The 26,244-nt window shown below is 35.0% G+C and overlaps 1 protein-coding gene across 1 annotated transcript in view; it reads right to left on the bottom strand.

The window, feature by feature from the left end:
• Nrk (Nik related kinase) overlaps positions 1–26,244 on the bottom strand; it is a 93,433-nt gene that overhangs the window by 42,931 nt on the left and 24,258 nt on the right. The window contains 5 exon segments of the mRNA XM_032890331.1: positions 359–449; positions 2,389–2,499; positions 4,087–4,212; positions 7,538–7,609; positions 8,840–8,896. Coding sequence (XP_032746222.1) covers positions 359–449; positions 2,389–2,499; positions 4,087–4,212; positions 7,538–7,609; positions 8,840–8,896 — 457 coding nt within the window.

The raw sequence follows: 26,244 nt of genomic DNA, 5'->3' as shown, positions 1-26,244 counted from the left end.
AGAAGCCAATTACGTTTCAGTAACTGAAAGCTACTTCATAGTCTTCAAAGTATGACTTCAAAAAAATGGGCAATCTTTTAAAAATGATTAATGCCTACCATGATTCAATCACTGAAATACGTTTGACGGCTATCTCTAACATAGTATAAAGCAGTAAGTGACCAAAAAGCAAAACTTCCTTCATAATTAAAGTTGTTTATCTGCAGTTTCAAAGGAATAATTAGTCATTTCCTTTTTACTTTCAGGCCATCTCCCTGCCAAAGTTTCTAGAAGACCCTAAGAACTCTGTTGGCACTGATATGTTCCAGGGCAGTCTTAGCACCCTGCCACTCCTAACCGACTGCAAGAAGGAACTTACCTATCTTGACTTCAGCATCCTGGGTCAGTAGCACATTCTGACCTTTGATGTCCCGGTGGATTACTTGGTGCGCATGAAGGTGAGCTAAGCCCTGTGCATATACACACATATTTTAAAGTCAGAGAAGTCTCTAATACAGTTGTTCTTATTTAGACTTTTTGGTAGTGCTTTAAAGTGCTTTGAGGAAAAACCCTTTTGTTAAGAAAAATGGTCCACATTTGGTTTTTTAAACAAAATTCTTTAGGCTGGAATGACTACAACCAGTTCCCAGAAATACTGCTTTTTGGCTATAAGGAAAGGAAAATATATCAGCATACTCATGAAAGGAAAAGAACACCGAAAAGTAATATTTATATAGATTGCAAAACTTTCTCCTCCTTTATAGCCTCTATATTTCTGAGTAGGCATGACAGTAAAGACCTGGACATCTCAACTATTAACTATTTTGTTCTGTTCCTTATCCAAACATTTGTTTAGTCCAAAACATTTTCTTGTGAGGCCTGCAGGCCTAGAATCTGAGGGAATATGGAAATTCATTTTAAAGTGTGTACAATTTGTGTTGGCTTACCATGTTGGCTTCAGCCTATTCACTACTGAGAACCCCATGACCTGGCTAAACCATGACATGGTATGCAGTATTATGCTTCCGTGAGATCATGCCAGAAACTAGTTGGGCGTTTATAATATATTTATTGAGCTTTTATTCTGTGCCAGACATTGTGCTAAATATTTAGAAGGAGTCATTACTAAGTTGTCACAGAATCCCTTTGGGGAATATGCTATCCTCCCATATTATAGATAAGGAAATTGAGAGCCGGAGGAAGCAAGAAATTGATTAAAGGTCACAGAAATTATACATGATGAATTAAAATCCAAATTTGGTGTATGATTTGTACTCTTAAAACAGTTCCACTGCTATTAGAAATATATCCAAGCAAAATGAAAAGATTGGCATTTCAATGGTGTTGGGGGTTCTCCAGTTTATAAATATTCTTTTTTTGGGGGTGACCCTAATGACTTAGCTATTGAACACCAATGGAATTTGGCTGACCAAGAAGCTCATTGCTTTCATCTAACTAGATGTTAGACGTTATAGAAAAGTTTGAGGCTATATTCAAAGAATATATATATATATATATATATATATCTTTTAAAAGGATGCAAATAGTTTGGGGGCACACTGTAGGACACTGACATTTACTGACTAGTCCTCATCTTAATCTATGATGATACTTCAACACTTAAAAAATATAATTCAATATTAAAATAAAGTAATCATTATTAATGAAACTATATAAGAAATTAATAAACTTTTATTAAAACAAAATGTTAAACTTTTAATATAAATATTAAAAATTAGCTTTCTTGATCAATATACTATCTAGGGAGCTTTCCACTTTTCATGCTCACATAAATCTTGCCCCATTATACATTATAAATGCTAGTCTACACAGGTTTTGTTGCAGTCCAGGAAGTAAGAAGATATATCACATGTGTGTTTTACATCAGATGATACAGGGTGTACTGGCTGGTTTTGTGCATCAAATGAGACAAGCTGGAGTCATCAGAGATAAGGGAGGCTCAGTTGAGAAATTGTCTCCATTCGATCCAGCTATAAGTTTTTTTTCTCAATTAGTAATCAATGGGGAGGACACCCATTGAGGGTGACGCCATCCCTGGGCTGGTGGTTCTGGATTCTATAATAAAGTAGGCTGAGCAAGCCATGTGAAGCAAGCCTAGGAGCATTAGCTCCTGCCTCCAGGATCCAGCCCTGCATCAGCTCCTGTCCTGACTTCCTCCAATGATGTACTATGATTTGGAAGTGGGAATTAAATAAATCCTTTCCTCCCCAACTAATATATTTATATGTCAAGCCATGACATTCAAGGTGTTGATCTCAGTATTTTGGTCCTTTAGGTTTCCTTATCCATGGGTTATGTCTAGAATTCTTAGCTATGCAGTATTTTAGAGTTATATATTTAGAGTTAGGTTCTTTTAAGAAGAGGGACAAAGATGATTTGACCACTCACCTGAAGGATTTCTCGACAGATGTAAGCGATCCAGTCTTCTTTTAAACTCTGATTTCTTGTCATCCTCACTACATCAGTGACAGAGCCTGCTGCACAGAGCTCCATTACCATCTGCAATGGAGCCACAAAAGCATCAAGTATTTTAGAAAGTCCAGTAGTGGAATGAGAATTTGTGGAAGAAGGTAAACCAGGAGAGACACTGGAAGGTTTCACCAGCAGGTGGGATTTCAACTAAGACGTCAATCACAGTGTTCTTAGGTTGTAGTTTGACATATTTAGAAGAAAGGTCATTCAAGTTTATGTTAAATAAAATAAGAACAAATATCCTTGGAAAAAGTTTGTGAGGAGGAGAAGCCTGAATGGTGATGGGAGTGGAAAAGAAAGGAACAGATGTTTGAGAGACCAGTTTGCCTGGATATGGAAAGAATTTATAGCTTACTGATATTAGATTTGTTTTCGTTTTTTAATGGGCCAGAATGACTGAATGAACAGAGGACTAATATATTTGATAATTGAACTTTCAATATTTCAAACTTTTCATGTTGCGTGAAAAGGTGTATTTTGTAATATTTTCTATGAAAAGGAGTGTATATACCTAAATATTGAATAAGTGAATATTTAGAGCTGGGAATAATGTTCAATAAAATCTCACTATTATTTTTCAAAAATAGAAATTCTAGTGACTGAACATTTGAGAAAAACAGGGTTGATTTGAAAATTTCTCAATTTAGCGATCTTAAGAATATCATTAAACTAGCAGCATCAGTACCATTTATGGACTTACTAGAGGGAACAAATTTCACACACATTCCTGACCTATATGATAGAAATACCAGCAAAAGAGGGCCAGTACTGTGTTATAGAATGTTCTCTAGAAGATTCTGAATCATGCTAAAATGTGAATATCAATGTAATGTGTTTAAGGCATTTCTGTAGTGTCAATGACCCACATTCCCTAAATCCATTGTGTACAATGTCGTAAAAGAACTTAGGGAATAACACTCAAATGTAAAATAAAAAGAAATACTCAATTAATAAAAAAAAAGAAAAAAAAAAGAACTTTTGACTGACACCAGAAGACCTTCCAAAAATCCATTATTCCAGTTTATGTCCCAAATACTTTGTTTCTCAAGGTATCGTTAACTGAAATATATTATCTAAGATAGTGGAGCATGGGAGAAATTCAAGTGACTATGGTGTAGTTATACTAGACTCCATTTAGTTACTGAAATTTATGTCTTATTGATCTGACATTTATAATAGTCCAGGCACAATGACAAATCAGTGATCCATTTAGCTGTACTTATGCACAAGGGCACATATATCAGAACAACTAAAACTTGGTATGTCCATGTCAACTGCTAATTCAAGTTTATCTTCATCTATTTCTTATTTTCTAGCCCATCAAGTCACCTGGATACCAGCAAAAAGTACAACAGCAAAGCTATCATTTAAAATTTGAATCTTCAATTAACAGTGTTCATTTGTGTCTGTTTACTTCCCACCTTGCCTGGTAATTAAGTTTATTCTTTCCATTCTTATATCACGCTGTCTCAAAAGAGTCAGAAAACGTTTTGCTATACTATCTGGAACAGTTGAGACTTAAGTTTAGGTAGGAAAAGCAAATATCACACCTTAGCTCGTTCACTGTGTTTGATTTTTCTTATGGAATAAGACCAGGGCAAAAATATAACATACCCAAAGTTGGTGCTGATGGCCAGGAGGATTCAGCTTGAAGAATGCACCATAGAAGGTCACAATGTTTTTGTGGAAAGAGTACTTCCTCAGCAGGTTGAGTTCAGTCCGAAGATCCTCTTCTTCATCCTAAAGAGTGAAAGCAGAGCTTTAAGCTATGCAAATCAGTGGCGATTAGTCTCTAAAGTAGAATGTATTTACAAAGGAAAATACTACAGAATTAACAGTTAACGGAAATCTTTTTATAAAATTACAAATTAAGAGCAAAAGGAAAGAGTAAACTAAAGATCTCATAATTCAGAAGTTCTTAAAAATCTGACTCAAGGACAGCGGCACTGGACGTTAAGAAAGTATTCAATAAATGGTGTAATATGTTTTTCTAATTTCACTGAGATGCAATTCATATACTGTATACTTAAGTCACTTAAAATATAACACCCTACTGTTTAAGTAACGTAGCTATATATTAATAACATCACAGTCAATCACAGAACATATTTCCTCTGAAATGAAACCATAGCCTACCAATTCTACCACACTCATCTTAGGTCTGAGAAACTACTAATTTATATTCTATCTAAAGTATATAAATGATATTTTATAATATGTATTCTTTTTAGACTAGTTAATTTGAGGCTTATGCATGAAATAGCCATTCATAAAATATTAGTATTTCATTGATTTAGGTTTACAATCAAATGATGGGCTCTAAATGTTTTGGTAGGCATTCATGCCAACTTTCTTAATGTACATGTTTGCAGTTCATTCTGATGAATCTGGGATGTTGAATATTGTAATGAAAAGCCAAACTCATTTTCAACAGCAGTTGCATTTTTCCTTAGAAAATACATATATAGGAAGTTCTGACTGCTCCAAATTCACCAGTAGTCATTATATCTGTTTCTTTTTTCAGAGGGGTGACAATATCATGTGGCTTTGACTTATAATCTCCTAGAAGACAGGTTTCAGATTATTTTATCAATTCTTATTGGCTGGTGTGTTTTTGTTTTTTGAATAATTTTTCACGCTCTAATGTTTCATGTGTTCTTTAGGGCACACATATGTTTTAATTTTGATAGAGTCCAACTAATTACCGTTCTATTGTTAGTGACTTTTGTTTCCTATCTATTCATCAGCAAATCAAAATCACAAACATTTAGCTTTATGCTATTTTCTAAGCATTTTATAGTTTTAGCTCTTATGTTTAGGTATTTGATCCATTTTCAGTCCTTTTTCTGTTGTACATTTATAGAGCTAAGGGCGGAATGTTGTGATTAGCCTTTAATACATTTTAAAAGTATGAGCTCATCTGATGCTAATCTTTTAAAATAAGTTTATAATAAAACTTTGCCTAATCTTATCAGCTGTACATCATGCCTACGTAGCAAAACAAGTAATGATTTAGTCTCTTTCAACATTTAACATGCTCTTGTTAAAAGGTTGCAGTACATGTTCTGAGTTGTGTATACTAAAAAGGTAGCTAGAGACTGAAGTGATAAATACATAATGCATATATGTGACATCGATGACCACAATGCCTACGGATGACGATAGCATTTGTTCTCTAAACAATTGCATGTTTTCTTTCGATTTATGCCAATACACCAGACACATCTAACTAAGAGAAGTGAATACTTTTATGTCAATTTAGCAGCGAAGTGTAAAATTATAAAAATTAGATGCATATGGATCTCATGCTTACAAGGGTGGAAGTCAGATATTTAAAGTATTCTTTTTAATGAATTCTCAATTTGTTGAGCGTTGAATCCACCTGATTAGATGAGATCACTGAGGTGAAAGGCAGTTTAAAGGGACAACTCTATCAAAGAGAATTTGACCACAGCCAGAAAAGAACATCAACTCTGAGTATTGGCACACTTCTCTTTTAACCATTGACTCCCCACAGTAAGAAACCCATTTCTCACACTGACTTTAAAGATACAGTAGAAGATAGGAACCCTGTCCTATCTTCACAGAAGATCTATGAATGTGCCACTAACACACTGTTTAGCCAAAATAGTCAAGCTGATTTAGAGATAACTGATTAGCTAACAATGATGTTCCTTTACCAAAACATAATCGTAGAATTCAAAAGACAGGACTTAAAAAAAATAAAACTTTCAAGAGTGGGTTTCCCACATGAATGTAAACTCTCCCAAAGCAAATAAATGAAGATCAGATATGTTTGGAAAGCATTAGTGTGTTTGCCACTCTCAATTAACGGGAAGTTGAGCTTGTAAGAAACACACAAGTACATAATATCCATCAGGCCAAGTGGGTAATTTAAAACTCTCACACATCTCCCAGTAATATGATGCTGCAGTGTTTCCTGGCTCAGAGCCAGTTGATCCCAGACTGGCCTGAATATCCTGCTTTTTGTCAAGAGGCAGCTCAAGGATGCCAGAATTCCCTTTGTAAATTCACCAATGCTAAAACCACCACCACTGTCCCCTTTTTTTTAATATGGAAGAATACCGAAAGATTTTGGACACATTAATTTTTGTTAATGTAAACTTTTGAAGGTTGAATCAACCTAACAGAGTCATTTACATTTTTCTTTTGTTTTTTTTTAATTGAATTTTTGATCTGCTTAGAAGCTGCTTCTCTGAATAGGTTTCTACCGTTGTGATACATTATAAACTAAAAGCCTGTTGTGTAACAGATGGAAATCATGAAGGTATTTGGTAGTGAGTTTTCATATGCCTAGAAGATTCTAAATATCTTTGTGTTGATAGAAAGGTTATTCTTATTGTGCTTGTCACTGTATTTGCTGAAGGCATGAAGGGCTGAAAATAACTTGAAACCTCATTTAATTTAACTCCAGGAGAAAAAGCTAAAGAAAAATTTTATCATGAAAATATATTGATACTTGAACAATCATTTTGTTTGAAGCATATAACATTTGGCGAAAAGCTAAAATTATTAGAGATACAGTTCCATAAGCCTGAAATTATTCTGAAATCAGTGATTATTTAGACAAGGTATGGACAAATATGTGAAAAGTGTTAGGACGGCTTTTGCAATATAAAAAGCAGTCATTCATTTGGCTAAAATACAATGATGTTTATGATCATCAGAACTGGGCAATGGAGACTTGTTCTAAAGAAGATGTGCACCATATAAAAAAGTACTTTGTGAAGGTCAATTTTAGGAAAAAAAAATTCTTGGCCTAGTCAGCTCTTCCTTTATTGCCAGCCAATATGAAGGCCCTATGAACTATAGACATACTCATTTTCCCCTGCAGCCAATAATTGCCGTGCAAAGGCTTTCTTCTTTGACAGATGTCAGTGTTCAACTCTGATGAGTAAATCTATGCGAATAGTAGAAGAGATACATGTTATCATTTCCACCATGAGCGGTTTAGAGGGAGCCCATGTAGAGATAACGCAACGGATGAACTGAAAGCTAAAATCAAGGGCGAGACTACAGAGGGGCCGAGGAAGACTATACTCACGCTGTATCTCCATCCGACAGACTTTCGGTATTTGTTCACTCGCACCCGCTTTCCTATTTCAGGCAAAGGAGTCTGAAAAAAAAAAACCAAGAAAAATATTATTAGTTCTACTAGTACATTCTTACAATAACTTATGCTGAAGTACTTTGTGCTATTTTAGCACTGAATTATAGATGAATAAAACATCATTCCTTTCTTGCTTTGCACTAATAGTATTAATCTAAAATTTCCACTTCTTACAGCATGTGTAAACTGGGAACAAATTTATGTTAATGGATGTAACTGACACATTAATGGGAGAATTTGCAATAGTGAAGTGTTATTTTCCTTTTACAAATGCAGATAGTAAATATTAAACCTCTATTGCTCTACCATGACTTTTAAATATTCAAGGATATAAAAATATGGTTCTAGAGCTCCTAAGTTAAAATGAGGAAATAAATATTTTATATATTCTTCCTTTAAGAAGCAGTGGATTATTTGGGTGCTATGTTTTTATAAATCCACAAAACTCCCAAATCTTCTGAATCACACATTGATTTGCAACATATAAGGGCGAAGCAAAAGTACCCTTCGGTTTCTTCACTAATTGCAAAGTAACTTCATTGTAAGGTACAGTAGTTCCATAAAGCTACATAGTCTTTCGAGTATTTTTCCTTTGGGATAAAATGAAATAAAATTTTCTTAACTTCTGTTATATTTGTGTTAATATTATCTTGAGAAAGTGAAGTACTAAAAAAAAGAGAGCAGAATTCAGTCTGTCACAAATTCTTTGACAACAGATTATGAACTGTGACACACTTTTATGAATGTTAGCAGGAACAGTGCCAATTAAATTCTCTCTCTTGCTTAGCTGTCAGAAAACATATGAAAAATGTGCCTCTCTGACAACTTCTTTCCTTCTACCTATCATTGGGAATCTAATGGCCTCAATTCGCAGAAGAAATTATTTGAGAAAAAGTATGACAGAGCAGAGCAGTATTAACACAATATTAAAGGACATATCTCCTTTGCTATCCCTGCCTATAGATAATCAACTGGAAATAGAGGAAGATATTTTTCCAATAGGTTTATAATATCAAATATTTATAATTTATGGTACGCGTGAAGTATTTTTAATGTGGAAATATATCAAACCAGTAATTGTAATACATTAATAACTGTGATTACAAACCTATAATTATTCTGGATTAACTCACTAATAAATGAAATCATGATTTCAAACTAATGGTTTTGGTGTTGTTTATGCCCTGGACAGTGTATTAAGGGAGCAGAATACAGAGAGGATACAGTATTGATTACCTTCCGGGCATTCATTACTTTAATAGCCACGAAAGAACCCGTCTTTTCATGGAGTCCCTGAAAGAAAGGAAATTGATGTGTCAACTGTTGCTATTTACTCAGTTACCGAGAAACTAAAAAAGTAAAATATAATTAAATAAAAGCAAGGACATAGCATGTTATAAAATGTTATCAACATTTAAATAAATCTAAAGCATTTCACTGAAAATGAAGCAAGTTTATTAAGTAGATTATATCTTTATGCTTATATTAAGCCACAGACATAATGGATCATCTAAACTTACTGTTTATTCAATATAATTCATCGTCTCAATTTGTGTTTTGCTGAAGAATTCAGATGAACAGTGCAAATTTTCAATTTAAAGTAACATAAATAGAAGATATTTTACTGTACACTTTTTGACCTTGCATGCATATAGTACTCACAGAATATCTTCCCTACTGAATATTTCTTCTGGCTAATGATCACTTTGATAAGAGTGATGTATACTTAATTCAACAGACATGTTTTAATATGCCTTGAATCACAGGAACCACAAATTTTATGAAATAGTTCTGGAATATTTTTTTCTTACTAGAATCATAATCGTTTCTAATAAATGTAGTCTTAGCCTAAATGCATATCATAAATCTTTTAATAATAGTAAAATGAATATATAGTTTTTAAATTAGATATTATTTTGTGGCTGTTAATTTTCAAAAATATTTCATGCTGTGATAACAAAAAACTCCCAAGTGTTGTGTAAGTTGAGTAGAATACAATATATGATGGCAGAAATTATTAAGTAAAGACCTTAGTCTCCCCAAATTTGAATTTCTGTGTATCCAGGATTGTGACCTTATTTGGTCATCCCTGATTTTCTCCATAGGCACAGCCAATTGCCAACTTTCCTTTCTTTTGATTCTTAAGAGGTTATTCATGGGTCAAATTCAGGCAAATATTCTAGTTTACATTATTCTTGTGCAACACAAAGCATTCGCATAACTAGAAAGATATTTATCGCATTTAATCTGTAAAATTTTTAACTATATCAATTTCTTATGTTTGTGAATATACATTAGTAAAGTCACTGAATGACTTTAAGTGCTGGTATTCATTTTGTAAAGACTTTTTTAAAAAATATTCTCTCAATCAGTGATCAGGGACTGACTCTCATTTCAAAATTGCACAGCTTTTGGTCAGCCAATTACATACTAACATGGTGTTTCAAGAAGTTAATCACTATCCCTGAAGGAAAAATAGACCTTAGGTCTCAGAATCATATAGTAGGTTAAGAACCAACAATTGCATCTAATGCATATAAAAATACATAATTAAATTGCTGCTATTAAATAACATTTTAGAGTTCTCCCTTGTACTCTATTTTTAAAGTAACAAAAATAAAAGATATTTTACTGGACACTTTTTGACCTACATGCATGTAGTAGTGCGCAAAGGTATCTTCCTACTGAATATTTCTTCTACAACGATCACTGATAAGAGTGACATATACTTAATGCCTTATTATGAAGTCATTTTAAATTCAGATAATAGTTTCAAAAATAGCATATATTACATGATCACAGTATAAAAATTAATACTGGCATGATACTCCTTTAAATTGTATTACAATTTATTTATGATTTTATTGTCAACCATTTTGTATAATGTACCTCAGCTTGTATTTATCTCATGCTTTTTTGTAATTATTTTGAGATTACACATTTGCAGGAAAAGAACAAATAAATGGAAGGTCCTCTCATCCCATATACAGCATCACATATTTTACAATTTAACAATTATGAGGTAGTGACCTTTACCACTTAATGTAATACTCCTGAAGTTTCTCCACTACCCATTCCTTGTCATACTATAAATCACTGGAAGTTATTGACACCAATTTTGAAGGAGAATAATCTTATTTTTGACTAGCTAGTTAGAGAATCTGGAAGGCCCCGTTTGGAAATAAACTAATTGTTCAGTAGTGCCATCTTGTGGCTTGCCGGTTATGTGGAAGCTGCTTTCTGCCGAGAGCTGAAGGCAATTCTATAGTGAGAGGAGGGTAGTATTTGTAATGTGAGTTAGGTATGGCCTTTTCTCATAATTTGTGCTTTATGAAAAATTAAATACGTGTAGACAGTGCTAAGAAAGCAGATAGGTTTTGTACTCTAACGTAATCAGAACTGTCATCGATGTACTAAGTATTGAACAGCCCCAAATTATAAAGTAGATTTTGTTGCTGTTCACTTTTCCTATAGAAATAAACAATATACAGGGACCCACTGGTTGCACTGGAATAATAATATTTCTTAAAATATAAAATAATCAAAACGTACTTGGCAGATAAACTGTCTGGAGTCATAAGTTTTAAGATGTGTATACTTATAACAGGGAAAAGAAAATTCAAGGACTCATTACTCATAGTTTTGAATTTCTAGTAGAATTGGTTAATGGGTTCAGAAGGATGAAAATAGGCTACCCCAAAAAGACGTTAATAATATCCTAAATAACTATCCTAGCAACATATAATGCTTTCACAACTAAACCTGTATTATTTGCACAGAACTATTTGAAGTAACTGAAGAGAAAAAAATAAATCCCCCAATGTGCTAATTTCAACTTGGCAAAGATTTGTGTTCTTAATTAATTTGGGTAATCAAATAAACAGCATTATTTAGTTTGCTTCCTCCAGGATAAGCAGAGTTCATTACTGTGCTGCTAGTCTTCATGAGCTTGAAAATTAGTACCAGCAATTTGAATGTATCTTATTAACCGAAAATACTACATGCTCCTAAATTTAAGGCTGATCTCACACCAAGACATGCATATATAGTGTTCTTATATACATGTATATTTCTTTAATTGAAGACTAAATCTTGACATACATAAAACATGTATATAATTGTGAGAGTTACAAGAAAATGTGTATTCCTTCTTAATGTCCAGACTCCTTCGATTACTTTGGGAAGTCAAATTACTACGCTCAAGACTAATTACACTTTGGGGAAGTATCTTGAAAATAATAAAGTAAGGCTAATTTAAATGCTAAAGTTCCAGAAGTAAATATAAGTGAACTGATAACTACAGAAGAAATTCGTGCATCAGCAGAGTTTAGCTCCTAACTGCCCAATAAGTCAACCATCTTTCCAAGCTTTTTTTTATTTTTCCATTCTATTAGCAAGCATTTCTTCAGTGTTATTTTATAACACTCCCCTACATGTTCGGGGATGTTCAAGTGAAGGTGAAGACCTCTCCTAGTTATTCACTGATTTCTATTAGAGCAGTTGGGAAAGTTTCTTGGAAGAGACAGTACAGATGCCAATTGGAACATGAATCCGGCACAGTATTTAAGAAGACTGGGGGTTAAATGTGGGTCTCAGGTGCATAGAACTTCATAAGCACGTGTTATCAGGCAATGCAGAGAAGGAACACTCAACCATTAAATGGGAAAACGTTAGGGATTGTGGGGGGGGGAGTGGCCATACAGCAGAAAACTGAACATGGAATACCAGGGCGCACCTGTTTTACTCACAAGCAGAAATGTCAGTAGAAAAAAATAATAAAATCATGCTGAAAAGGAGAGAGAGGCCATCACCGAGAGACAAGCCATTAGCTGTGTACTTCGACTGTCTTTTGTGAGCTAATAGGCTGATGCAAACCTCAAAATTGGTAAGGCACTGAAAAATCAGCATTGAATTGCAGTAATGATCAATTTCTTGGGGATTATACATTTTAAACCATAACAAATGATTTAAAATAGCAGTTGTGACAGCTGTGTTTGTAAAATCCATCATTCTGCAACAGTTAATTACTATGTTTTCCCCTAGAAAGAATATAGGATAGTTCTTGATGGCCTTGTAATTTTCATTAGACAATTTTTTATATCATGTAGTTAAAGAAATTGTTGTGGAAAAACTGCCTTCTCTTCAGTCATTCATTCAGAGCCCCTCCAGTCATTTATTTTGCTTTTAGTTGGTAAACTGAAACCACATAATCTCCATGGCATTCTTTTTTAGTTGGGTTTGTGGTGGAGAAAGACCACTGAGCTACTCACGATAGTTGAGTCCATTCTATAACTGTGTGGCTTCCTTTGACTCACATAGTTTTGTCCTTTGTCATCTATTTTGGTCCCTAGCAAGAGATCGAACTGATCCTTGAGGGCCACCACAAGGCCAGCCATAAGCACTGTCTAGGAATACTTGTTGAGACACCATGGCCAATAGAATAGCTTCTACCAGTAGGTCTGTCTAGAAACAAAAAAGCAAGTGGCTGGTTGAAGACTTTCCTTTTAATCATGTCCTCTCTTTAACTATCCTTTCAGACTGGTAACAAGGCTGCTGTTTCTTACATGGATAGCTTCTATTGTTTGCTTCTTATCCTTCCATCATCACAAAACAGCTCAGGAAGCCCAAAGTGATAGATACATTCAGAGTAATCAGTGGAGGTGTGATTAAAACCAGCAACAATATGGCGGAGATAGAGGGCAAGAACTGAGGACTTATATGAAATGCCAATCACGCTTCAAGAAGGAGTTGTACGTAGGACATTTGGAAAGAAACAGGAATTTATGAGCTTCGATTTTTTTAAATAAATTTTAAGAAACTCGGCTATGTGATATGCAGATATTGGATAGGTGATAATTAACACATGACCAAATTATCAAGACACACCACACACCCATTTTCATTCTTACAAAGCTTAGTGTCCTGCATGAAGACACACCGTGATCATGACACTAAACTGAAGGTGGCCAAAGAGTATTATGCAGGATCTATTATCCAACATTTGCATGAACATCTCATTGCTACGGTTTTGTAGAGTCATGTGTATCAAAATTGAAAATGTCTTATAGGTGTGATCTATCCCCTCCATCCTTCCCTATCCAACCCTGTTAAAGAAAACTCAGAATAGACAGATGCAAATAATTGTGGCTAGAAGCCAGTTAGAGTTTGAAACTAAATAAATAGTATTTTAAATTTAAGGCCTTAGGATTTAAGACTTCTACAATCAAATTACAATTGCAAGTTAAAGGTGAAGATAAAAAGGAGTCATGCTTCTGTTAAAAATTCTAACAGATTTTTTTTTTTTTTTGAGCTGAGGACCGAACCCAGGGCCTTCTGCTTGCTAGGCAAGCGCTCTACCACTGAGCTAAATCCCCAACCCCTCTAACAGATTTTTTAAAAGACATTACAAATATTATCTATAAAACAGTTGTTACTTACATTCCACTATGAAGCTATGTCATATCTTTGTGTAAAATGAGGGTAGATTTACACTCCAGTTAATTAACATAAATTTAAATTATATAATCACTTGATACTCTGTGTCTGAGATGTCATACATTCCTTTCATCAAATGAATTATTTACCTAGATGACAGATATTTAAAGGAAATTTTTTATTTTTATTCAGTTTTGGGGTTACAGACATTCAGCAAAGGTGTATTGGGCTAAATCGACTCAATTGCTGACTGACTCTAACAGGAGAGGATGGGCCGAGTGGGGAGTGACGGTGGGACACAAGATAATTTTTATGCCATACAAATTAGTAGAAAATTTAGAGAGATCATAACACCTAATAAGCACTATAATACACTGAGATTTTAGACAAAGCCTGTTAAATGCAGCCGTGTTGCTCGGTGCTCCAGGAATCCAAAGAGCATTAATTATCAGTAGGTGAATTTCCCTTCTTCAACCCTGTAATCATCTCTGCGGTTACACTGTGAGGCCACTCAAAGTTCCATGCAATTCTCTTCAGTTAGAAAGCCTCAAGGCTTGGAAAGATATGTGCTCGTCCATGTCAGAGGGCAGGGGCCTATTAAAAGGAAGCGGTGCCAAGGCTCTTGCCAAACTGACACAAGGGACACAAGGTTAGTCTGTCAGGGAATATTGCCTAATCCTCAGTGGTGCTACTACACTGAAACCTTCGCTAAATATATGATACATACCCCTTGTGGTTCTATTGAGTTCAGTGGTGCGAAGTGTTGAGAACACCAAGAGTTTCATCTCTTTCTTTGGTAGCAAACCATCCAATTACAAGAACCTTGGCTGGCTTAGCAAATGGATTTAGAGTGAGCGAGATTTTGCAAGTAAAAAGCTACAGAAGCACCAGAATAAAAGACAGACTAATGTTTTCCTCTTCCAAAAATCTGGGACAGTCATGGTCATGCTTTAGTACAACTGTGAAATAGTCGGAAGAGGGCCTTGGCGGTTTCAGTGGCTTTGTAGCTTAGGATCTGCCCTGTAATTTGAGGCAGTTATGTGTGCTTATACAGCAGCTTCAGCTGACTTTTATTACCCTTGTTATTACTCCTGCAGGGAAAAATAGGTCAAAATATGAAGTAGCATCATTTGCAAATAGAGCTGCTCTCTCTGACACTGCACCGCTCAAACAGCAAATTGTATAAAATGGACAATAAAGTTCAAAATCTGTGGCTAGAAATATATGGATAGTGGCTACTAGGTAACTAAGACATGTCCTCAATAGACCGTTATGCGATAAGCCAGGTCTAGATGTGACAAAAATACAAAACCATTGTAGTTCATTCTTACAAGTAGGTGGCATCATAAAACTTTCAATGTTGGCCATTAATACAAATGGAAACTCATAGCTTGCAGGCATGAAAAGTTGGCTGAGAGGCTAAGAACCTTGGCTGCTCTTTCAGAGGACCTGGCCTTGGTGTTTCATGCCCATATCAGGTGGCTGACAGTTACCTGTAACTCTAGCTCTAGGGATCCAACACCATCTTTTGTTCTAGGTTAACATCTGTATATTCACACACACCACAAGCAAAGAGAGACACGCAAGTCTTTAAAAAATACTCACAGTCCATAAAGTAGAACTTCATATGTTGAGGAAACTATCATATATTGGACTAGGTCCTACAAATTCTCAAAACCACTGCTCATACTCCCAAGTATCACTATTCATTAAAGTACAGTGAGAACATGCTAAAAGAAGAGATACCTATAACTCTGTGTGGGTGTGCTTTTAAGCCTATGACTTTTTCCTCTTGGAAGTTCTATACATTATAAATACAAGAGGAAATTCAGGTCCCAGAAGCTACTTTCCTTTTCACATTCTTTTCCTCCCCTTGCTTCTCTGTCACTATTAAGCTACTTTTCTCATTCCAAGATCACAGAATTGTTACTTTTTCTTTTCTTTTTTTCTTAAGGTAAGATATCTTTGGCCTTAACCATGGAACAATGTATCAAGGCATGGCCAAAGAAACACATCTTTTCTAAGCAAACAGGTTTTAGCCAGAATGGATAATGCTTCACCACAATGTCACAATGTTTCAACATAAACTGCTTTGTTTCTGCAATGCATGAATCAGTTAACACTCACACAGAATGTATTCCATCTGTTCTGACAGATGTGAGGGGCAGCGTCTCCCATTCTATCAAGCAGCACAACCAGTGTAAGGAAAGCACTGAAACAGCTGGCTGATGGGGGAGGGGAGGGGCACATCAGCCCAAAGCACCAGCTTTGCCTCTACAATCTACCCACTGCAAAGGAAATCCTGAACTCTCCTAGCTCTCCCAATAGAGGTTTAAACACAAAAGACATGCGTATGACTCTATCGTCGACAGGGCGTTTATGACTTCAAGAAAAGTTTTTATGCACCCTGTGCAAGATATTTTACTTAAGAGTACCCCAAACAAGATCACTCAGGACAATTAGTTAAATTTAGTAAGGCAATCTGAAAAAGGAAGGTTATCTGAGACACTGAGATAGTCATCTAAAGGAGAAACATACTGATGTGAAAATATTCTCAGGTTGACAATGAAGGACCAATATTGGAGCGCAGAGAGGACAACTTGGCCTTGGTGAAATTTTTGACATTTTTTCTTTTCTCCTTCAAATTGTTTCATATTTTTTCTATTATATTTTCCACTACTAATCCCTAAATTTGTTACTCCATATAGCCAGTGACAGAAATAACAACAGAACAAAAGCCCAGTCCTAGAATCACTTCCTATTCTGGTGTTGGCCTTTACTCTTTTAAATTGTCTCTGTGGATTCTTTCTTTTCTATTTTTTTTTTAAATTATTGCATATCACCTTTAAATTATTCATCAAGCCAGATAGGTGACATATAAACTACTAGTGCCAAAAATTTGAACAAAACCGCCTTTGCAAGTAGACTAAATAATCTCCCTCCAGGTAAGTTAATTAACTATTCTAATGATTCTAGCAATATTTTGTCCAGACCTTCTGCAAATATTTATGAATTATGCTAAAAATAAACGTATTATTTGATATGCATTAAATTTCAAAAGCAAAAAGCACTACTGGATTAGATAAGGATCCCATCCAAGATGCTTTTGAGTTTATATTTAAGTAGTCATTTGCGTACAAATTATAGACATAGGCATGTGTTCCATCTTCAAATACATCATAAACAGTTTTGGTGCATTTTGTCATTGTTTTGTAAATTTTATTGAATTTAGCCAGAATATCTTCTGTATGATATGGATCCCTAAAATACAATATTTTTTTATACTTAAGCATACAATCAGGTTTTTAAAATGTCCCTCATATGCCTGACAAAAATGGTTATTCTCTACTTGTTGATAGCAGAATTCATCATAGTTCAAAGAGACCAAATGTTGTAATTGAATTCTTAGCAATTTTTCCCAACTTCATGTATATAAATTCTGAGACAAAGGTGAAAGATTTCCATTCTAACTTTGGATGTACTGCATTAACATCTCCTTGCAATTTTACTAATTTAACTTCACTTATTTTACAACGTATTTTCCATTCCTCTGAATGCAAGTTCTTATATTTTAATATTAGAACAATACTTTAAAAATGATGAATATATTAAACCTCTTATTGCTTATGGAAACCAATGTGAGTGAAGAAAGCAAGTCCATTTGAGGCTTCACAACAGAGATAAAAAAAATAATCTGATTGTTTTCTTTTACTAAAAATGCACCTGACTTTCATTGTTAGGAAGCTGTACCACATAGAATACTCACAAAGCCAAGGATTCTTTGAGCCTAATTTTTTGGGGGTAGGGATATGCCCATGAATTTTCCCAAAATGCCAGTCCTGGCAAGATATAAATAAAGGGAAGATTCTGCCATGGACTTTGTCACAGGCATGCTAATAAGGCTACAAGACTAATTATTTTCTCCCAAAACAATTATTTTCTTCCTTTTTATAAAGAAAGGTGACAAAGTTAGGATGGTTTATTTTACTTTTGTGCTGCTCTGATTCTTCTTTATTTCAAATTCTTTAACTTCTGGGCCAAATTACAGCTTTTTTATAAACTGCATTGTACAGGGCTTCACCTCTCGTGTGGGCCTAAGCGTTTGAGGCATGCCTGAAGAGCTATTAGAACATGCTCCTGTGTTTCCACTTCCACAGACCAAAAAAGAAAAAAAAAAACAACAACCAACCAATAAACAAAACAACAACAACAAACCTCACTAAAACTACATCTGGGATTTAACTCAAAATATTTTGTCTCCAAGGGTCTTTGCTGGTATTAGAGTCATGAGTCACTGTCAACACTGCAGTTTAGAGGTTGTTCTTACTGTCATGTATTGTATACCTTTATTTAATTGTGAACTATGACAAGTCCAATAATACAGCCTTCATGGGGAAATACGCAGAAGACTGAGCTCAAGGGCCTCCTTAATGACCCTCTTTTCTCGCAATAATAAATCTTCTCTCCTCAGAATGTGCTTCTCCTTCCCACTGCCTCCAAAGTCACTATTCTTATCCTACAAACACAGGTAATGAGTTAGATACAATGTTTTATTGTTACCTTGCTTTATTTGAGTTCTTGAAAAAAATGTTTCATTGTGTAGGTGCAAACGAGCACAAGTTGCAGTTTCAAAGCCAGAGGTGGGAGGGGAAACGTCTCATGTGAGAAGACTGAAAATTACAGTTGTATTTGGGAGAGTAGAAGGGGATTGCTCTATCGTCTCACTGGGTAATTTAGGAGGCGGAAAGTGTCAAATATCTGTAAGCTGCCTTCCTGACACAGGAGTTGGGAGAAAGGGATGCAGAATGAAAAAGGGAAGGAAGAAGAGAGGAGAAAGAACTATAGCAACCTGATAAAGGTGAGATAGGTTTATTAAAGTATGAAAGGTTTGACTAAACATTAGAAAGACAATATAGAAAATGACAATTTGGCATATATGTATGTATATGTGTTTCCTAAGCTAACCTAGCAGTCTGAAGTATGGTTAGTCTGAATAGAGGGTACTGCACCTGAAAAAAATTCCACCAATAGTATTTATTCCACAACACAGTTGCCTCCTTAACTTCTGTAACCTTAAAAAAACATCCCTGCTATCTTCCAATGATTTCTTTTCATGCTTTTTCACAAATGTAATTATCATGATGCAATGACTTGGGTTGGACTGAATAAGATTTCTCTACTCTACTATCTCACCAAGTACCTATTTTTCCTTGTCTACCATCTATACAATATTGTTCTCTCCCTAGGCCTGTCCCCAACATGAATGTACTATAAATTCTCTTGCTACATTCTATCTTTTTAATGGTGAAAAACTTTGCTTTCAAACCAACCACATAAGACTTCAAAACAAAGTATAAGCTTGCTGTCTATGTACTATATAGTCCCATGCTGCCAAAAATGTATTGCCTACTAGAAATAAGTTTAGAAAATTTGCTGAGAAGCATTAAAGATGCTGTAAATACAACTCTCCCTACCCCAGTTCTAACATCTGCCAGTAATTGTGTTCATCATAAATGTTGACTTAGGAAAGTTAAAGCCACAAATACATCCAGTTTGGAGCCAACTTTTTCTCTACATAGTTTGTTTGTACATCAAATGATCCATATCCTGGTACCAAAATATTCTGTGACACATCTTTATCCTTTGAAACACATCTCTGGATAATCTCAGTCAAAGTAAAATCATGAGGAAGAAAGTATGTGTGAGACTTTTAAAATATTTTCTTTCTTCCTTTTAGATATGGGTGATGACTTTCCTGTAATCCTTGCTTTGTGAAATGTCTTATGATTAGGTTTAATTAGTGCAGGATAATTATCTCGTTTGCTTTTCTTTTCCTGTTTGAAATTTTCGTGGCTAATCAGTGAGAAAAACTTGGATTTTAAAGAAGGCCCTAACGATGACATTTATATATTTTTCCAAACTTGCTTCCGATTAAATTCAAATTCACATTTAAACTGTTGTAAAGGAAAAGAATTTATTTTAACAAAGACTCAATTACATTTTCTTTCTGGTGTTGTCTGCATTGTTTTGTTTTTGTTTCATTTCCTTTTATTTGCTTTGAGACAGAATTTCCCTATATGGGCCCAACTAACCTAGAACCAAATACATTAGCCTCCTTCTGATGGCAATATTGCACTGGCCTTAACTAGTAGTACTGCAACAGTGATTGATCACATCTCACCATATTCACAGTCAATGTTAAAGGCCTCTTGTTTATCTTGACTATAAAATTATTTCAATAATTATTTCCTAGCAAATAAGCCCACTTTGTATGCTGCTATCTTATTTTCTATGCAAGTCTAAAGATCTAAGCCAAGTTCGTAACAAGTATAATTACTAGCACTAACAATACACAAAATAAGTTTAAAATCTTTATATTTACAGTGCGCTATTTTTTTTTGACAAGAGCAGCATCATTAGTCAGTGGAAATGGTTGAATTAGTTTAACAAATACTGACATTTAAAAAAAATTTCCACTTCTTTCCCTATACAGACAGTATCTCAAAATAAACTGTTTAAATACAAAAGGTAAAACAAAAGACACAGCAGAGGAAAGCTGGTCGTTTATCTATTTCTTAGTCAGGGTTTCTATTTCTGCACAAACATCATGACCAAGACGCAAGCTTACACTTCCACATTGCTGTTCATCACCAAAGGAAGTCAGGACTGGAACTCAAGCAGGACAGGAAGCAGGGGCTGATGCAGAGGTCAGGGAGGGATGTTACTTACTGGCTTGCTTCCCCTGGCTTGCTCAGCTTGCTCTCTTTCAGAACCCAAGACTGCCAGCCTAAGGGTGGCACCACCCACAATTGGCATCACACCAATTACATTTGTGAAAAAGCATGAAAAGAAATCATTGTGAAGACAGTGGGGATGTTTTTAAGGTTGCTAAAGGTACTGAAGTCAAGAGGGCAATTGTGTTGTTGAAGATATCAGAAGTACTTTAAGATCTATGCCATTGGCTATGTATGATTTGTAAAGTCACTGAAATAAGTGTATTCATCACTAGAAACCTTTCCTGCAAAGCACTTACAGGTACTCCTTGTACGTATAGCAAGGTCAGCAAGAGAATGTGCTTGGCCTTGCTTCTTATTGTTTCTTTTTTGACATCATCATTTTACTATCGTTTCTATTTTGTGTATGCTTGCGTTATGCTTAGGAAGGTAAATTCAGTTCTGTAAAACATAATTAAGAAAATTACATAAACGCATTAAGCATTCCCATTTCCCACTGATGCAATCAGTGACACAGGGTGCTCTCCTTCCCCTAGATGAATGAAATCCATTGGAGCAAGGCAATGTAAAGAAAGCAAGGGAGTCAAGGATTCAGAATACAGTACTCATCCATCTTAGCTTCAAGCTCTTTTCTTGGGCATAATCCTCAAAATGATGGCGACTTTTCATTAACTCATTTCTCTTCTTCCCATGCTAGCATGGGAACTAATTCCCAGAAAGCAAAGTAAAACAATCTTTAAAAAATATAAAACTGATAAGTCTTTTTATTTTTCCCACTGACCAAAATGTCCTGGGTCAGCCAGATTCCGATTTTTGCAACCTGATCCGTCATTTCAACCAGGTGGCTCCATCTTGACCCAGGCACTGTTATATAGGCAAACAGATGTTTCTCAAATTTCACGTGACATTATCCATTCCACCTGTTTTGTGACAGATGATTTACTTTCTGACACTTAAACAGTTCTATTCCCCCATCACCCTGCAAATCAGTTCACCTCAATGGAGAACTGCCTTAGCTTAATGAGATTCTAATCCAACCCCTTCAGTTTATACACACATAAACAGAATACAAAAACCGAAAGTAACCTTTTGATGTCACTTGGAGGAAGTCTGTTACTGGTCAAGCATGATATTATTATGCCTATGGAATCTCAGTATCCATGTTTTTCTTTATCAAATTATATCTGCTATTTTTGTAAGATGGGTCTTTCTATGTTGTCCAAGAGGACCTCAAATTTCTGGATATAAGCAACCTCCTTTCCACCCTTCCTATTTGTTCCCTAAGAAAAGGTGTGAACACTACCGTGAGATTGGCTTTAGACTTTTACATTTTTAGCATTTTGGTTGTCTGTTCTTAATTAATCTACACATTTGTCTCATGTCTTTATTTTTCTTATTCTTTAATGTGTTCATATATGAGTACATCATTTCCCCTCCCTCTTCCAAATTCTTTTGTGTTCTCACACTTTCCCCTAAATATTCATGATCTCTTATTTATTAATGCTATATAAATATACATGAACATATCAGTTTATGATTATAGCCAGCTGAATCCCTTCAGTGTTGCTTTTATGTACATATGTTTGGGCTGACCACTGCAACTGGATAACCCATACAAGGAGAAGCCTGATTCTCCCTCTCCCTCTTTCAGTAGCCATTAGTTTCTTGTAGCTCTAGGGCTAAAGCAATGTAGAATTTCCCCCATCCATATTGATAAGTCAACTAGTATTATATTTCAGGTCAACTTTAGGCAAATGTATTGTTGAGATTTCATGGATGCAATTCCCCTGTCATATATAAAAAAATACTATCTCACAGCAAATCTCTGAGTTATCTGACGCTTCTGCTCCTGTAACCTAGACTGGCTTTGAAATGCCTGTCTTCCTGCCTTTCATTCCCAAGTTCTGGGAATATAGGTATATGTCTCATGCCTTGCTCCATGATGCACAATAATTGCATAAATTTACTGGGTTATAATCTGGATAGGGTTATTAAAGGATAATTTACATTTATAAATTCTGCTCATCTAGTGTACATTTTTATGAGTTTTAGTAGATATATGTAATCATGTGATCACATATTATATACATATGTTTTTACATGTCATATTCATATATACATATTATATACATATATGTTTTACTATATTATAGTTCTGATAATTGATTTATCAGTTAGTAGAATTTTCTATTTTATTAAATCTTTAGATTAAGAGAAGGACAATGAAAAGCATTTTCTTGTCTTTCATTTGTTGAAAGTTTTCTTATAAATCAGAGTCTATTTGTTGATGAGGAACAGAGAGTAAAAGAGGGGAAGGGAGAGGAGACAAAGTGGTTGGCCAATAAATAGGGAAATAGGGTCAAACAAAAAAGATGGGGGAGGACAAAAGGAAGAGGGGGAGGCATACAAGCAAAAGAAGCGGGAGATGAGTTGGCACCAAGAATGTGGCCTGTTCACAAATTTTCAAATATCAGTCTTGACTATTAATTATATGACATATATATTTATATACATATATACATATACATATGTATGGCATTTGTAATAGAAATGAGAAATATGACAAATGCAGCTAGGTATGTTCCTGTCTATCCATAAATACAAGGAAATAGTTTTAAAACATGTTTTGCTGGAGTTGTAATAAAACACCTACCACCAGCCAATGATGAGTCCTTTTGATTGGGCTTAACTAATTGAGAGTTACTAAAAACAATTAGCAGTTCTCTGTAAATTGATATAATACCATCAGAGTTTTAATCTGCTGCATGATGATACTCCTGCCAATGTTGGATGACATATATGAAGGTGGACTCATAAAATTATAATATACCTGAGGTTTGTAGTAATTATTAATATATAATTATAGAATATGTATAATATAGTGTATATAATGTATAATATATGTCTATAATATGTGGAGTTCTAACATGGAAGGCTTTTCTCTCAGAATGAATCACCATCATTAAGTGATGCCTGATTGCAGTTATTAATACACTCACTCAGAAGGCCAGAAAGGCCCTCCTATTCTAGTCTCTGATTCTATTCTATTCTATTCTATTCTATTCTATTCTATTCTATTCTATTCTATTCTATTCATTATCTTAGATTCTTAGACTGATTTTCTTTATTCTTCTATTTTGTTTCTCATTTCTTGCCTTGATATTGTACATATTAATATCACAAAATACTTCCAATCCTCTGACAAACAGCAAGAAGTGAACTTCTGAGTTCCTTCTTCCATATCTTTGATAGCTGGCTATGAGAATCTACATGAAGCTTCTGTTTCTTACCCAACTGCCTGCACTTTTAGAGGATTAAGACACCAACCAACACTGTTTTCATTTTTATTCCTGGTTTAAGTTAGTATACCAAATAATTGGTTTCATTATAGCAGTTTCATGCATGCTTTTGTCTTACTCTCTCCACTCCCTTCCTATCACCCTGCTCTCCTGTTGCTGGACTCGTTCATTCTGTAACAGCCTCTGCATTCATTGCACATGCATTCTGTCACCTTTCTTTCTTTCTTTTCCCTTCAAATTAAGATCTGTTTTCCGAAGAGTAGAATAGAACAACAAAATAATGAGTGTTGCCTACAATTACTGAAAATGAATCTCTCTGAGAACTTAAGAACCTTTATCACACAGCACATTCATTTAAAGTACTATGTACCAGAATGTAGTGAATCTGGACTCAGTCAATGTGGGTGAGGGTTAAGAGAAACATAAGTGACATATGCTAGAATCCATATGGATTGGAGCTTTCTGTGGCTCGAATATGTTTCATCTGAAGCTCATTAACTAAATAGAATATTATATTCATGTGGCTTACAGATGTTAATATTGCCTCAGTTTCTTGCTAGGAATATATAAAACATTAGTAGTAGCTTGAGGCTATGCATTTTGAATGATATATTCAGCCAGCATAAGCTAACCAAGAATTAATTTATCCAAACACGTGGTTTAACAAACATTCTTTCTCTTATTACATTATTTACTCTCAAATGGAGTCACAAAGTTGACAGGAAAGATGGATGAATATATTTGGCAAGAAAATAACAAAAGTCTTCAAATCACCTCCAAATTATCTCTTTGTAAATCTTACCACGAGAGCTTACAGCTTTTTCTAACACTACTGTCAACTTCTGCCCTTTCTGAAAAATCCTGCCCAGGTTTCCAGATCTGAAAGTTCTGGAGAAACGTTTAGTACATTCTAAGCCATCATCACAGAGAAATTTACTGCAGAATGCTGTTACACTACTCCAAACCAGTGCATTAAGCTGCCATCACTAACTTGCCAAGAAAGAACTTTGTGAAGACTGTCCCAAAATGCTACTCGACTGTGTATTAAGATGTAAGGAACAAATTGCTTAAGTTTCCAATTCACTAACAGAATACATATGCCACGCAGAGAAAAGTAACTAATTCTATAATCAAAACCAGGGCTGTGTGTATTTCTAAACTTCTAGGGATTTGTGGGAGCAGGAAAGTCAGGGTGTTTGCTTTTATCCATGCCCAAAGACATACTTTCATGGTTTATAATTTATTTTCATTGTGAAGGAGAGTTTTAAATTTCTTCATCAAACCTATATGTTCTAAGAACTTAACCTGGAAATTTTTATGCTTGACATGGGCGAAATTTTGCCTAGTTCATCCTTTTCCTTAGATTTTTCCCAGAATAAAGAAGACAATGTATACTTTTCTTTTCATGCGTTGTTGGAATGTCTAAATAATGATAAATACTTATGATTTCTAACTGCATCTTTGCTTTTGTGGACGTGTGTCTGTGTTGTGTATGCGTGTTTGAGTATGCAGCTCATATTCATGAGATTGGGAAGGAGATTAAGTAAGTTTTGCCAAATTATCGTGAAATTCAAAGAAAAACGTGCTTATCTTCTGTTTAGTAGTTGATTCTAACTGTAGGTTATATGTAAAATGGGAGGATGATAGCAACTTCAGGGATGGAATACAACTAAGAAATGTTGTTCAGCAATGCCTCTCCCACTAGGTGTAAGCCCAGAATGAGAGCATCTGTTAAAGCAAGCTTCCTGCTTCACCCAGTTGGCAATCCTGGCTGTGTTTGTTTCAATATTACTGGAATGGACCAAGAGTTCTACATTCCTAACAAGTTTCTGGATCATACTGATGCTCTTGGTGATCGCGAGACCTGACTTTGAGAATGACAACATAAAAGGAATTAATACATGAACATACAACCTACGAATTTGGCTTAGCCAGATGAGAAGGAGCAAAAACACAGCTAAATAACCACTCCCGTTATTGGATTCCATTAGTTGGATGGTAGATTTCCAAAGGATGTAAGGGGGTATTCAAAAACATTTGAAAGACACTGCGTCCTCCATCCTTTACCATCGGGGCTGTTAACGCCCTGGGGTTTCATAGAAGTTTCAACAGATTTCTAGTAAATCTGAAGTGACTAGATTTTAATTTTGCCTTTATTATCTGCCAAGATTTT

The sequence above is a fragment of the Rattus rattus genome, chromosome X (assembly GCF_011064425.1).
Source record: "Rattus rattus isolate New Zealand chromosome X, Rrattus_CSIRO_v1, whole genome shotgun sequence".
NCBI lineage: Eukaryota > Metazoa > Chordata > Mammalia > Rodentia > Muridae > Rattus > Rattus rattus.
This window is presented reverse-complemented; position numbering and strand designations above follow the sequence as displayed.